Source organism: Chrysemys picta, chromosome 20, assembly GCF_011386835.1.
Source record: "Chrysemys picta bellii isolate R12L10 chromosome 20, ASM1138683v2, whole genome shotgun sequence".
NCBI lineage: Eukaryota > Metazoa > Chordata > Testudines > Emydidae > Chrysemys > Chrysemys picta.
In genome coordinates this window covers 14,993,182-15,007,368 of record NC_088810.1, presented here as the reverse complement: position 1 = coordinate 15,007,368, position 14,187 = coordinate 14,993,182, and the positions used below count along the sequence as shown (strand labels likewise).

The window sequence follows — 14,187 nt, the reverse complement described above, 5'->3', positions numbered from 1 at the left end:
GCAGAGACCCAGAGATACAGGCATGACTGATGCCTGGCTGTTTGGGGCCTGGGGCCCCATGGCCATGGAGAGTCTGTGAAGACGATGGCCCCTCCCATTACGCGGACATTTGGCACCTAGCAATTAATGACCATGGATGTGTGACCAGCTGGAGAGCAAAGGTCTAAGGAGCAGGATCAGGTGACAATGTTTGCCCAGGAACAGAAACAAAGGACAGAGAAGAGGCCCGATGGGGATGTTAAGTGTGGGCTCCTAGAGGCAAGAGACGCTCCTGGACTGAGACTAAAGAAGGGTCAGAGGGCTCTGTTCTCTGGGACTGACCCAGATGGACCAGGCTGTAACTTTCTGTTCTCTGGGCTAACAAGGACTTTCCACGCTGTGTTCCAGACATCTCATAAACTCTGCTGCCTTTACCACACTGGCTGAGAGTCACTGCACATTGCCAATTTTGTAATATTTAAAAACCGGACACTCCAGCAGGTGTGCTGGAACCTCCCCCATCCCGTCCCTTCCCCTGAATCCTCACCCCTGTTCACTCCTCTGCCCCCCTCTCCCCTTTGCTCACTGCTTTTCCCCTTTCCCCCTGCCTCTCCTTAACTCTTCCCATGTGGGACAGACTCACTTGTGGAGCCAGGGCTGGGAGCTGCAGCCACCTGACACTGGTAGGAGGAGATCTTGGCTGAATAGAGGCTGGCAGGAGTGATGACCTCCCCACCTCCCCTGCCTACAGTAACCGGACTTTGGGTGTCCGGTCTGTAGATCTGACCAGACACTGTCAGGTCCCTTTTTCAACTGGACATGCTGGTCGAAAACCAGTCACGTGGCCACCAGGGCCGGCTCCAGGCACCAGCTTCTCAAGCAGGTGCTTGGGGCGGCCGCTCCGGAGAGGGGCGGCACATCCAGGTATTCGGCGGCAATTCGGCGGACGGTCCCTCACTCCGCCTGGGAGTGAAGGACCTCCCGCCGAATTGCCGCCGCAGGCTTTTGTTTTGTTTTGTTTCTGTTTTTGTTTTGGCTGCTTGGGGCGGCCAAAACCCTGGAGCTGGCCCTGGTGGCCACCATACTCCACATGGTGAAGGTAGGGGTGCATTGCTCCCTTTGGGTGTTCAAGTCTCTCTCAAGTGTCCAACTCAGGTGGACTCGCTGAAGCGAGCTCACGGTGCAAAGTGGAGTGCTTAAGGCTCCGAGGTTCGGTCTAAGGAGATGGTGAAGCCAAGAGGCTTCCCTAGTGAGAGCGTGACCCTAAAACGGGTCTGGGGCACTGAAGGGGTCCTTCCAGGGACTGTTCCAGAATTGATCAAGAGCACCAGACCTGTGGATCTGTGACAAAGGGCAGAGACGCTGTTTCAATGAAACCTAAATAGCAAAGTTCCTGCTTTAAGCTGCCTCGTTATTATATCAGTGGAGGATCTACAGAGCTCCAACTTCCTTCTTGGCTTCATCAGGACCATTCAACTCCACCACCTGAATCAACATTCAGCCGCAGCATGCAAATAATTAGTGATAATGCAGTAATATCAGTCCTGCCATATGCTTTTGCATCAACACGGAGTTTCCTGGGTGGACAGCCGGAGGTTGTTTTGAAGGGCAATACATTCAGATACCTGGAACATGAACTAGATTTAATCTTGTTTAACGTTTTCAGTGGAAACTGTCTCCCCAGCTCCTGGGTGGGGTGTCTGGAGAGTTCTGGTATTTGTAAGTTGTGTTTGCTTTCATTGGGTGGCTCCACTCCCTATAAAAGGTTAGATCTGCGATTGGTGCATAAGAGGAATCGCTCTGTCTCTCTGGCCAGAAGCTTCTGTTGCTGAACTCTGTAGTTAGATGCCTCAGCGACACTGGAACTGGGCACCAGGTGAGTCCCGACCCTTCCCCTTAGTATGTTCTTCTGTGACGTTACATAGCAGTAGTTGTGATATGTCAACATGACATAGTAGCTTTAAAAAGCCCACGACGTTGCTGGTTTCTCTACATCTGTAAAATGAGGATAATGCTACTGAGCTGCTCTGTAAAGTGCTTTGAGATCTACTCATGACAGCACTAGACATTATTATTACACAGCATCAGCTTGGGTCCGTCTGACTCCCTAGCACACATGAGCATCAATGCACTTATCCTCAGAGCACCTGGTGAAGTAGGGATGGTTCTCGCCCGTTTTACAGCTGGGGAGCTGAGCCCAGAGAGAGCCCATCACCTGCCCGAGGAGCGAGTGACAGAGGGGGAATTGAACCCAGCTCTCCTTAATCTGAGCCTTAACAAGCCCCCTCTGCCTGCCTCTAGCACTGGGTAGCTGTGCTGCAGGGCCCTTTGGCTGGGCTCGTGAAGCTGTGGCCGTGCCGTGTGCAGGCAGGTTCCACAGCATGAGTGAAATGTGCTGGCGTCAGTTTTGCTGCAAAGCAAGGAGAGAGACTCCTAGAAAAAGGTTTGAGATGGGACTTGGGAAATGATCCCCTCGCTTCCCTTCCCTGGACCTGATCCCAGCGCTGACTGGAGCCAGCGTCAGGCATTCCACTGACTTCAATGGGCTTCAGGTCAGGCTCTATCTGCCTCAGTTTCCCCATCTGCAAAATAGGTATAATGAGACCTGGCCACCCTACAGGGGTGATGCGAGGCTCAGTTAGCAGAAGGAGTGCAGGGGCAGGGCTTGTTCCGTGCACATGATGCTACTTGGATTCCTCCCGGCACCCTGTGCAGGCACCATGGTCCCTGGTGCTCCCTTCCCAGCCCAGCTCAGCTCAGCTTCCCATCCCACAAGCCCATCACTGAACCATCGCTGAGCCCTCAATGGGCTCTGAAGATGAAAACTGCTCTAAGGATATCACTGCAAGGCCATGCCCACTCTGGCAAACCCCCATTGAACTCATGTGCAGCAGGGAGTTAGTGCCAAGGGCAGGTTATACAGAGAGCCAGGGCAGCCCTGGGAGCAGGAGGTTTGGAGAGGAGCCGCCCCCCCACCCCCCGCCCACCCGCACCTCCTGTGCTCTGTGACACTAACTAGCCCCAGCCTGGCTATTAACCAGCAGATCTACTGTTTTCTCTGCTGCAAAGTCAACAATGAAGCAACTCGCTCTCCTGCTGCTCCTCATCTCAGTGACCAGGGCGACCCCTTGCGGTAAGTGGCTGTTTCGTTTTCCTCTTCTGGGAACTAATTCTCCCGAACTCTGACCCTGCCTCTGGGGCCAGGGCTGTGATACATGCAGGGGAAGAGCTGGGCGGGTTGCTACAGGGGAGGCTTTGCTGATACACAAGTGAGGCAATAACGACCCCAACTGGCAGGCAGCCTCCTTCCACCCCTGGTTCATAAGGAACCTGCTCCAGTGAATTTCTTCTGTCCATATCCTGGAGCCCAGGTTTGCAGAGGTGGGCACCTAAAGGGATTACTTTTATTACTCTGTGTTACAGTCGTGCCTAGGTGCACCAGTCCTGGACCAGACTTCTGTGATTCCAGGTGCTGTACAAACCCAGAACAGCCCCTAATGGCTGACAATCTAAGTATAAAACCTTTGACTCTGAAGCCGTTCTGGCCCCATACATAGTAACAGAGAAAACTCCTAACTAACCCCAAGTCACCCCCTGTGCAGCTGAGAGTGTGGGTACTGCTGAACTGAAACTCGCCATCCGTAACCTGCTGGAGAACTGGAAAGACACGTCCTACTCCCAGAGCTACCAGAGTGACCAGAGCTACCAGAGCTACCAGAGCCTGCCCCGCAGCTGCAAGGAAATTAAAGCCACCCGGGCCGGGGCTGGAGGTGAGTGCGGAAGAAGCATCCCTGGACCTGCAGAAGCTGCTTTGCCTCTGTTGGTGCCTGCTCCAGACCCAGTGTAAAGGCCACAGCTGGGTCCAGTCTGTTCAGATGCAGCCGGGCAGCTCTGTGCTGGGAGCAGGGGCACCTGCCTGCCCGTGGGCACAGTGGGGAACCGCATTATCAGGGCTGGCTGAGACACTCTGCTAGCCCTGCCATCCCCAGCAGGCGGGAGATGTGCTGCAGCTGACAGCTCCCTCCTGCTCCAGCCTGTCTGCCTTGTCAGCAAACTCCTCAGGGCCCTCCCAGCCTAAACCTCGCCTAGCCGGTAACTCAGTGAACTCCAGCCCCCGAGCTCCGTGGAGACGTCTCTCTGCAGTGCACAGCCCCTAGCACTGCACAGGACAGGAACAACTGCTTGTTATCTTGACTGGAGCTAACAATCACCTCAGTTCAGTCAAAGCACTGGGTTGAGTTAGATAAACAGTCAAACCAGTTTATTGACGTGAGTTCCAGTAGACGGGCTCCAGACAGAAAGGGCTCCCAACAAACAAAAGTAAAACTACTCCGTCTAACGGCAAAGACGTAACTTCACAAGGTTTGTTCCAGGCGTTTCCCGACCAAACTTTCTTTCCCAGCAGTGGCTGGTTAGTCCTTAGTCAGGATCCCCACAGAGTCCCAGGTTCTGCTTTTCCTTGTCTCCTCCGGTGAAGGAATCTTAGGGGTTAACTCCCCTCTCTTTATAGCCCAATAAACCTTTGAAATGGATCCGGCCAGCGTTCCTGTTCCTGCTGGGGTGGGTGCCAGGCTGTCTTCACCCCACCGGTGATTTTTACAATGCAAACGAGTGACACGAGAACTCAGCTCTCTGCCGCACCCTGCTGCTTAGGCCCCTGCCACACACAGCAGCTGCTGGAGACAAAAGCTTGTCGGAGCTCCTGCTGCCTCATCAGGGGCCGGCTGGTCTCCCCCAGCAGAGAATTTCACAGGCACAAGTGGCACAGAGGTGCCCAACTCCCATTGCCCAGCGTGTGCCTCTGAAAATCTGCCCTCCCCCCCACCATGGACCGTGGCATGAGTCTCAGCTGGAGGAAGGGCATGCAGGACTCAGACAGGGACCCAGAGGCTGCTCTTGGGGCTGAGCCCCTCCAGTGCCAGGCGACGTCCAGGCCGGGGCGGGTGCTCAGGACCTTTGACAGTCTGGGTGTAGCCAGTGGGTGGCAGATTCTTTGCCTGGCTCTGTTCCACCCATTGTTCTGCCCCCAGACTCAGGCCCAAAAGAGGGACACAGCGCGGGGACACAGACAGCAGGAGGGGCAGGGGGCTCTGAATGAGGCCTGGGGCCTTTCCTGAGCACAAATTGCCCCCGGGCCTGATTCTCGGTTACACTTAGGCCTGGTCTGCGCACGGCATCTGTGCTGGTGTCACTGTGATGGGTCGGGGGATGGGTTTTCCTGATATATTGGGGGAAAGGTGCCTTAGACAGGGACAGTCTATTTCCCTCCCCTATGGGAATGGCTATCCCAGTATAAAGCCACTTTAAGCCAGTATAAATTGTGTCCACATTAAGGAAGGAAGAACCCCATGCACCGCTACAGGCTTTGGACCGACTGGCTAAGCAGCAGTTCTGCAGAAAAGGACCTGGGGATTACAGTGAATGAGAAGCTGGATATGAGTCAGCAGTGTGCCCTTGTTGCCAAGAAGGATAACGGCATATTGGGCTGTATTAATAGGAGCATTGCCAGCAGATCAAAGGAAGTGATTATTCCCCTCTATTCACCGGCACTGGTGAGGCCACATCTGGAGTACTGTGTCCAGTTTTGGTCCCCCCACTACAGAAGGGATGTGGACAAAGAGGAGAGAGTCCAACAGAGGGCAACGAAAATGATTAGGGGGCTGGGGCACATGACTTACGAGGAGAGGCTGAGGGAACAGGGGTTATTTCGTCTGTAGAAGAGAAAAGGGGGGATTTGATAGCAACCTACAACTACCTGAAGGGGGGGTCCCAAAGAGGATGGAGCTCGGCTGTTCTCAGTGGTGGCAGATGACAGAACAAGGAGTAATTGGTCTCAAGTTGCAGTGGGGGAGGTCTAGGTTGGATATTAGGTAACACTATTTCACTAGGAAGGTGGTGAAGCACTGGAAGGGGTTCCCTAGGGAGGTGGTGGAATCTCCATCCTTAGAGGTTTTTAAGGTCAGGCTTGACAAAGCCCTGGCTGGGATGATTTAGTTGGGGTTGGTCCTGTTTTGAGCAGGGGGTTGGACTAGATGACCTCCTGAGGTCCATTCCAACCCTGATACTCTATGATTCTAAGGAGTTGTAGCGCTTTAACTACAACAGTATCATTAAAGTGCTACAGCTTGTGTGTGGAAAGGCTCAGTCCCCGTCCTTTCGGAGTCCCTGTAATTTGCACTCACTTCCCGCTGCCTAGGGGGCTTTAGTGTCCCTGAGAATTGGGCCACTCTGCCCCGGGATGCAGGGGCACGTCCTGCTCCAGTGACTCCGGGTTTGCCCCCCGCTGCAGGGCACTAGAAGCTCCTCACCTGGGCGTTTTCCATTTAATGGCTGGCTCTGAGAGGGCCCTGCCCCGTTCCCCGGCCCTGGCTGACCAGCTCGGTGCTCCCCCCTTCCCGCCCCGTCCCCTGCAGATGGGATTTACACCCTGCGCACCGAGAACGGCGAGACCTACCAGACCTTCTGCGACATGACCACCAAGGGGGGCGGCTGGACCCTGGTGGCCAGCGTGCACGAGAACAACGCCTACGGCAAGTGCACCAATGGCGATCGCTGGTCCAGCCAGCAGGGGAACAATGTCAACTACCCAGAGGGAGACGGCAACTGGGCCAATTACAACACCTTCGGCTCTGCGGTGGGCTCCACCAGCGATGACTACAAGGTGGGGTCCCCTTCTCCATGGCCAATAGCTACCTGCTGGGGAGAGAGGGTGCATTAGAATGTGGTTGAATGCACATGGGGAGTTGGGAGACATGGGCATGGGGGTAATATGGGGGGATGGCCCAGTGGTCAAGGCAGTGGCGTAGGGCTAGGCAGACCTGGCTTCTATTCCCTGCCCTGCCACAGGTCCCCTGTGTGACCTAGGGCAAGTCACCTAGTCTCTGTGCCTCCGTTCTCCCCGGTACAATGGGGAAGGTGCTTCTCTGCAGGTGTCACAATAAATATACCACAGCTGGTGATGTGCCCAGATGCCCTGGTGATGGGGGGTCCTGGTAAGTATCAGGGATGTGGCTGAGAGGTTTCAACTGGGTCCTCGCTTTTCAGAACCCTGGTTATTACGATCTCCAAGCCCAGGACCTGTCCGTGTGGCACGTAACCAACAAGACGCCGCTGAAGGAATGGAAGAACAAGTCCATCCTGAGGTACCACACCGAGACCAACTTCCTGTCCTCAGAAGGGGGGAACCTCCTCAAACTCTACCAGGTGATGGCACTGGGCTGGGGCTTTGGAGGGGCCTGTGCAGGAGGGTCCGGGTGGCTCTGCTGGCCCCAGTTTAGATGGAGGAGCTGGGATGGGAAAATTCTCAACACTCTAAAAGCGCTCCATGCTGGGGGGGGGGGCTGATAATGGGACAAGGAGCCTTCCCCTCGACACAGCCTGTTGGAATCTGACTGTGACCTTGGTGTGAGATGAGCTGGCTGGTCTCAGGCAACTGCTGATGTTCACGTCCCAAACCAGCCACCCCCCTTGTCTCTGACGTGCTGACAGATTCAGCAGAGGGAGTGAATGGGTCATGGAGACTGACCCCACCTCATGCCCTGGAGATGGGGGTGGCCATTGGACACAGGTGCTTTGGTGCTATGTCAAGCCCTCGACCCACCCTTGAGCCCTGGCTTTGGGGTCCAGGCTTTGTCCTACCAGGGGTATTTCCTCAGTGCCAGGCTGGTGGGCAATGAGGTGCGACACATGCTGATTCTCACCTATTATCATTTACTTCCCGCATTGTGCCAGCCCCCTAGCAGACCCACCAGACACCAAGGCCCCATGGTGCTAGGTGCTGCACGGACCCAGAACAGAACAACTGTCCCTGCCCCAAACAGGCTGTGATGAATCTACCCCAAATGGCACCTTGACATGCCATATTTCCCTGCTCACAGCTGGGGTCACTGTGCCCCAGGGCTGGTCCGTGTGGGCAGCGGCACTGACTGAACAAATCACCCAGAGAGCATGTGTCAGTGAAGCTGACTTGTCTGTGCTGGAGCTGCCCTGCCACAGGGACAGAAACTAATGCTGGATTCTCGCTGCGTTTGTGTCTCCCAGAAATACCCAGTGAAATATGGCACCGGCGTCTGCAAGACTGACAATGGCCCCGCCGTGCCCATCATCTACGACTATGGCGATGCCCAGCAAACCGCCAACTATTACTCTCCAGATGCCCGAAGTAAGTCTGCAGTGAGTGTGTGTGTTCTGCCTCTCCAGCCGCACAGATCAGCCCTGCCCAGGAGTTAAATTTTCACTCCTGGGGGAATTCTGTGCCAAAACATTAAAAATTCTGCACACAATATTTTAAAATTCTGCAAATGTTACTTGTCACGCCAGTTTCAATTATTTTGGTAATTTATTTCAAAATACCTGTCAGCAAGTCTGTCTGTAACAATACAGAAACACAAAAATCCCCCCCCCCCCAGGAGAAGAGAGTTAAAGAAACCCCTATGACAACCCAGATCCTGCTTCTCTACCTCCTCTCCCCCAGAGCCCAACCGGGGGGACAGACAGTCACACCCCCTTCCTCCCAGACCATAGCCACAGCCACCCCCCCCAGCCAATATACCCAATGCCCCTTCCCTCCCAGAGCCCAGCCATGGCCCCCTTTGCCCAGATACCCACACCCCTTCCCCTCAGAGCCCAGCTGCAGCGCCCCCCAGCCCAGGCACCCACCCTCTCCTCCTCAGAGCCCAGGGATCCAAAGGGAGTCACAGCCTAATGCTGGGGCCCGGGCAGGGCTTGCTCTGTGTTTGCTGCGAGCTGCCTCCTTCCCTTCACTGCCAGGAACCCTCTAGCTCTCTCCCTCTGCCTCTGGCAGTGTCTTCTATGTGCGAGCTGGGCTAGGCTGGGTCCAGCAGCCCCTACTGGTGGCCAGCAGCACTGCAGCCCGTTTCTGTGGGGGAAAGGAAATTTTGCGCAAAAAACATTAATTTCTGCAAAATTCTGCATTGCACAGTGCCACAGAATTCCTCCAGGAGTATTTCCCAGAGGCCCCCCCCATGTGCCCACCCCCAGCATGGTGTAAGAGCTCCAGGGGGCGCAAAAATATTTACCAGAGCTCCGCTTTCGACAACTCCCTCTGAATTTAGGCTGTGGGCGTGTTGTTCCACTGTGGATGATCTTCATTTTAGAGCAGTGATACTCAGACCTCAGAGGTTCAGGAGTCAAATTAGCGATCAACATTACCCACAAGAGCCACAGGCGTGCGAATTCATTGTTTCATTTACTATAGTACTAGTCATATTTAAACAGTATGACAGGCAAAGTATTTATATATTATTCTCACAGCTAATAAGTTAATAACTTAGTGCCAGTTGATAACTTAACTGGTTAATAACATAGTAAAAGCATCCTGATTGGTTAATATCTTACACTGGTTAATAATTAAATCAAACAGTGTTTCAATATCATGTGCTGCAAAGAGCCGCAGGAGACACATTGAAGAGCCACTTGCGCTGGCAAGCTGCAGTCTGCGTATCACTGATTCAGAGAAAGGGAAAATGATGAACTAAGAGAGAGCAAATGGAAAATCCCCAGGAGAGAGCACGGTGTGTGTTCCCCACTTTAACATGCTACATGGCAACTGCACACAAACCAGCTCTTAGGAATTTAAAGATGCTGCACAAGTGACAGAGCTGTGAACAGCCCGGCTGAGACTGGTAATTCCTGATCATCTCTGGGGCTGGAGTTCCTGATCCTTAGTCCTCCATCATTCCCAGTTCACACACAGGGACTTACTGAAGGGGACCGGCTGAGATCGGCGCACTGTTCCTTCTCTCCGCCTCTCCATGGCAAACAATGGTCCTGACCTGCCCTTTTCTTTTCACCAGATGAATATGTTCCTGGCTACATCCAGTTCCGCGTCTTTAATGCTGAGAAGGCGCCCATGGCTCTGTGTGCTGGGCTGAAAGTCACCGGCTGTAACACCGAGCATGTGAGTATCTGGTCAGAGTGGGGGTTAGCTGTGGAGCAAAGGCCAGTGCTGATCAGCCTTGGGGCTGTCTAGTGTCACTGTCAGAGCTGGCCGGATGCACAAGAACTGCTTTTAGCTCGGCACTGGCACAGGGTGGGTTCAGTTTGCGCCCCGTGTGCCAACAGGGACCGCTGTACACATGGAGGCAATCATCCCCCAGGACAGGCCAAGGGGGTGGATGTTAAATCTCTCCTTTGGGGAGACTTGCTGGGAGGGAACAGCTCACAGGAGCTCTGTTGTCAGAAGCTGCTGTGGGCACTTTGCACCACTGGGAAGTCTTTCAAGGTGTAATTTCTGCCACCAGGGTCCTGCAGCCAAAGCATCTGCCATGCGGAGCCGAGAGTGAATCAAACCCACTCACGGTCTGCTCCTGACCCAGAGAGGTCCATGGGGCTCTGAGTTGTAGCTAGGACCCTACCAATTTCATGGCCATGAAAAATGTGTGATGGACTGTGAAATCTGTTTTCCCCCTGTGAAATCTGGTCTTTTGTGTGCTTTTACCCTATACTATGCAGAGTTCCTGGGGGAGACCAGCATGTCTCAAATTGGGGGTCCGACCCAAAAAGGGAACTTCAGGGGGTCACAAGGTTATTTTAGGGGGGGTCCCCGGTATTGCCACCCTAAAGTCTCTGCTGACGTCAGAGCTGGGAAGCTAGAAGGCAGTGGCTGTTGGCTGGGGGCCCAGCTCTGAAGGCAGTGCCCCACCTGCAGCGGCACAGAAGTAAGTGTGGCAATACTATACCATACCATGCCACCCTTACTTCTGCGCTGCTGCTGGCAGTGGCTGTGCCTTCAGAGCTGGGCTCCCGGCCAGCAGCTGCCGCCCTCCAGCTGTCCAGCTCTGAAGGCAGCGCCGTCGCCAGCAGCAGCACAGAAGTAAGGGCAGAAGTTCCACAACCCCCCCTACAATAATCTTGTGATCCCCCCCCCGACACACACACACACACACACACACAACTCCTTTTTGGGTCAGGACCCCTACAATTACAACACTGTGAAATTTCAGATTTAAGTAGCTGAAATCATGAAATTTACGATTTTTAAAATCTATGACCATGAAATTGACCATAATGGACCATGAATTTCGTAAGGCCCTAGCTGTAGCATTTGTAATAATAATCCGTAGCTCCAGTATGGCTTTTTTCATCAAATATTAAAGCACTGCACAAAGGAGAGCAGTATCATCATCCCCATTTTACAGAAGGGGAAACTGAGGCACAGAGAGGCAGAGTCAGGAATAAAACCCAGATCACCTGAGTCCCAGTCTAGTGCTGTATCCTATAGGCCATGCTGCCTCCACAGCTCAAGTCTTGATCTCTGTTCTAGGGTATGATACACACCAATGCAGCCCCTTCCCCAGCAGCCCCTTCTCTGGTGCCTTCACAGATCCACATATGCAAAGGCCACAAGGGCCAGTATGATGGATCTTCTAGTCTGACTTCCTGCATGGCACATGCCAGAGAACCTCCCACAGGGATTCCTGCATCAGGCTTTCTGGCCCCTGCCAACCTTCCCAGTGCAGGTCTCCCCCAAGCTCCTATGGTAAGGGATAAATTGTGAGCACCTTGAGGAATGGGCCGTATTTATGTTCTGTGTCTGTACAGCACCTAGTACCAGAGGACCTGCCCAGGACTGGGGCTCCGAAGTGGTACTGCAATGCAAATAATAAATAATAATAACAAAACCCAATGGCCTAAACCGGCCCTGCCCCTTCTGCAGACGTTCACACTAGTGGCAAACGCTGGCATCTGGGTGCCCATTGCACCAGAGTAAGTAACTGCACAAGGGCCAGGGCAATGGAGGCTCTGGTCCCAAGAGTTAGGAAGGGATTTAAACCATCATGCTTCAGGGCATTAACTGACCTCTGACTGTGGAGGGGTCAGGAGGTAACTTTCTCTGTGGGCAGATTATTTGCTAACTGGCCATAGCAGAGTTTCTTGCACCTTCCTCTGAAGCAGCTGGCACTGGCCTGGAGACAGGAGAGCGGCTAGATGGGCCCCTGCTCTGCTCCTGCCTGGTGTTAGGGAGCTTATTCCTTCACCCTCTCACTTCCCTGGGCCTTCTCGCATGAACAGAGAGCAACAATACCCGTAGTCCGAAGGTGCAAACAATTCTATGTTTATTGGTGTGAACTTCCAGCAACCATGATTTTAGTTTCCTTCCTCAGTGTCCCTCTTCCCAGCTCTGACACCACAGAGCCTTGCCTGTGTCCCTGTTCCCATTCTCCGGCCCCCAGCAAAACATTATTCCAATTGCCCCACGCCCATTCCCTCCCCTTACTTCCTGATGGACTGCAGACTATATAGTAAAACTTGAGTTCTGCTTAGCTATACCTTAACCAATCATTTTACTGAAATTTAACTAACCAATCCTAACATATTGTTACATGATTAATTAACCAATTATATTTCACCACCTTAATTGGTTTACACCCAACAAAATTAATTATACAGCAGACAGAAACAATCACAGCACCAGACAGAGATTATACAGACAAACAATAGGGAAGTGGAGACTACAGTGATAGAACAATACAGAAATGAGGATTTCACATCCCAGCTATTGATAAGTGAGTTCTTGCCAGACAGGATGCTATCAAACTAAGTTTTCTTTAAATCTTTTAGGCTCTTCCCTTTCTCTGGAGGTAATAGATCGGATCACCTTTCTAACAGCCCCAGATTGCCTTATTTCAATGGGACTAGTTTGGAAAATGAGGATGTGACCGTTCACTTCCCATCTTATGGCCCAAAGGCCTTACTTAGCCTAAGATCAGGGCCTCAGACTGTCACAGTAAGAGAAGGCCCTTACACCGGCAGACTGTGATTTTGATTCTTTCTTTTATACCTCTATAACTAGCTAAGTGATAAGAATACACCTAAATTCTTAAAGTTTAGGCCTTTGCAGACAGGCCTGAATATCTATATCCTAACACCTGGCAACTCCTGTTCTCTCCCCAGTACTGCATAGGTGGAGGAGGGTTCTTCCCAGAAGGGAACCCAATTCAGTGCGGCGATTTCCCTGCCTTTGACTGGAATGGCTACGGAACCCATCAGCACTGGAGCGTATCCAAGGAGATGATTGAATCCGCAGTGCTGCTGTTCTACCGCTGAGTCCGGAAAGGCTGGTGTGACCCAGTGAACGACGCTGCTTCGCTCCAGCCACAGCTGCTCCCTGGGAGGAGAATTATGGCCTCAGCTGTGGTCATCTGTGATTCAAATAAAGAAAGTGAAGTGGGCCGGGGTCTTGGTGTGATTTACTCCCCTTGTGACCCAGAGAGGGCTGAGAGGTTCTCAGCACCAGTCAGGATCAGGCACTGCTCTCATTACGAACACCTGGCCCTTAGCTAGCGCTCTGGGTCCCTAGATCTCAAAGCACTTTCCCAAGGCGGGCGGCGCAGTTATCCCAACGTTACAGATGTGGGAAATAAGGCCCAGGAGGTGATGACGTTGTCACGGCTCCCGAGTTAGCTGCACCTCTGACCTCTTCATGTCTCCTTGAGGGACTCCCACCTCAATGTCAGGCCATTAGTTCGCAGGGCAGTAAAAGGAAGTCTTCCAGGCATGAATGTTCAGCAGTTTGCACAGCTCCACCATTAATCAGAATGAAAAGTTGCCCTCCCTGCTGGTCCATCAGTATCTCTTTTGGTATCTCGACCTGGGCGAATGTTTCCAAGCATTCCTTCGCTATGGTGGTTGCGGTCATTGAACTCAATGGGACAGCCTCAGGGTATCGGGTTGCATAGTCTACCTCTGTCAAGGCTGATAGCCCCACTCTGGCACTTCAAGTGCAGAAGGTGGGGGCCCACAAGGAGTCTAAAAAATTAATACTGGCCTCTCCAGGCTTGTATTAAACTCCCAAGGTTACAGCTTCTCTCTGACCTTGGCTTGGTAAACGCTGCCACCTCCCAAATGCAAACCCCCTTTTTTGGAACCCAGGAAGGCACAATTGGGAATTCCTTCCTGTGGGGTACCCTCAAGCCCTTTCACCCACCCCGCCTCCGGGGAGGAGCTGAGAAAGAAAACAAAGGAAATTAGCTGTTGCCACCAGCTAGTAAACAACATGCACAAACCTCTTAGGACACAAAACCCCAATCCTGTTCTTAAAAAAGATAAATGTTATTAAAAACAAAAAGAAAGAAAATACATTTGAAACTTAGGCTTTTGCTAGATTTTAAAAGAGCAATTCCAAAAACTAAGCACCCAAAATAGCTTTCTTGGGGGTTCAACTTAAAGGTTACAGGCAAACAAAAG

At 52.7% G+C, this 14,187-nt stretch overlaps 2 protein-coding genes across 2 annotated transcripts in view; one reads left to right on the top strand and one right to left on the bottom strand.

Moving 5' to 3' along the window:
- NDUFS2 (NADH:ubiquinone oxidoreductase core subunit S2) overlaps positions 1 to 14,187 on the bottom strand; it is a 349,529-nt gene that overhangs the window by 136,977 nt on the left and 198,365 nt on the right. The gene's annotated exons all lie outside the window — the stretch shown is intronic.
- Positions 1,761 to 13,166, top strand: LOC122172480 (intelectin-like protein). The gene is made up of 8 exons (XM_042843384.2): positions 1,761 to 1,855; positions 3,049 to 3,112; positions 3,582 to 3,749; positions 6,393 to 6,640; positions 7,024 to 7,182; positions 8,020 to 8,140; positions 9,795 to 9,898; positions 12,895 to 13,166. Exons 2-8 carry the CDS (start codon positions 3,055 to 3,057, stop codon positions 13,045 to 13,047), a joined length of 1,011 nt encoding a protein of 336 aa, XP_042699318.2. The 5' UTR covers positions 1,761 to 1,855; positions 3,049 to 3,054; the 3' UTR covers positions 13,048 to 13,166.

Bases quoted from the DNA above. Each gene is read 5' to 3' on its own strand.
- LOC122172480 (XM_042843384.2), top strand. From the start codon at position 3,055: ATGAAGCAACTCGCTCTCCTGCTGCTCCTCATCTCAGTGACCAGGGCG. The intron at 3,113-3,581 runs GTAAGTGGCTGT...CCCCCTGTGCAG, and splicing joins GACCAGGGCGACCCCTTGCG to CTGAGAGTGTGGGTACTGCT. The intron at 8,141-9,794 runs GTAAGTCTGCAG...TCTTTTCACCAG, and splicing joins TTACTCTCCAGATGCCCGAA to ATGAATATGTTCCTGGCTAC.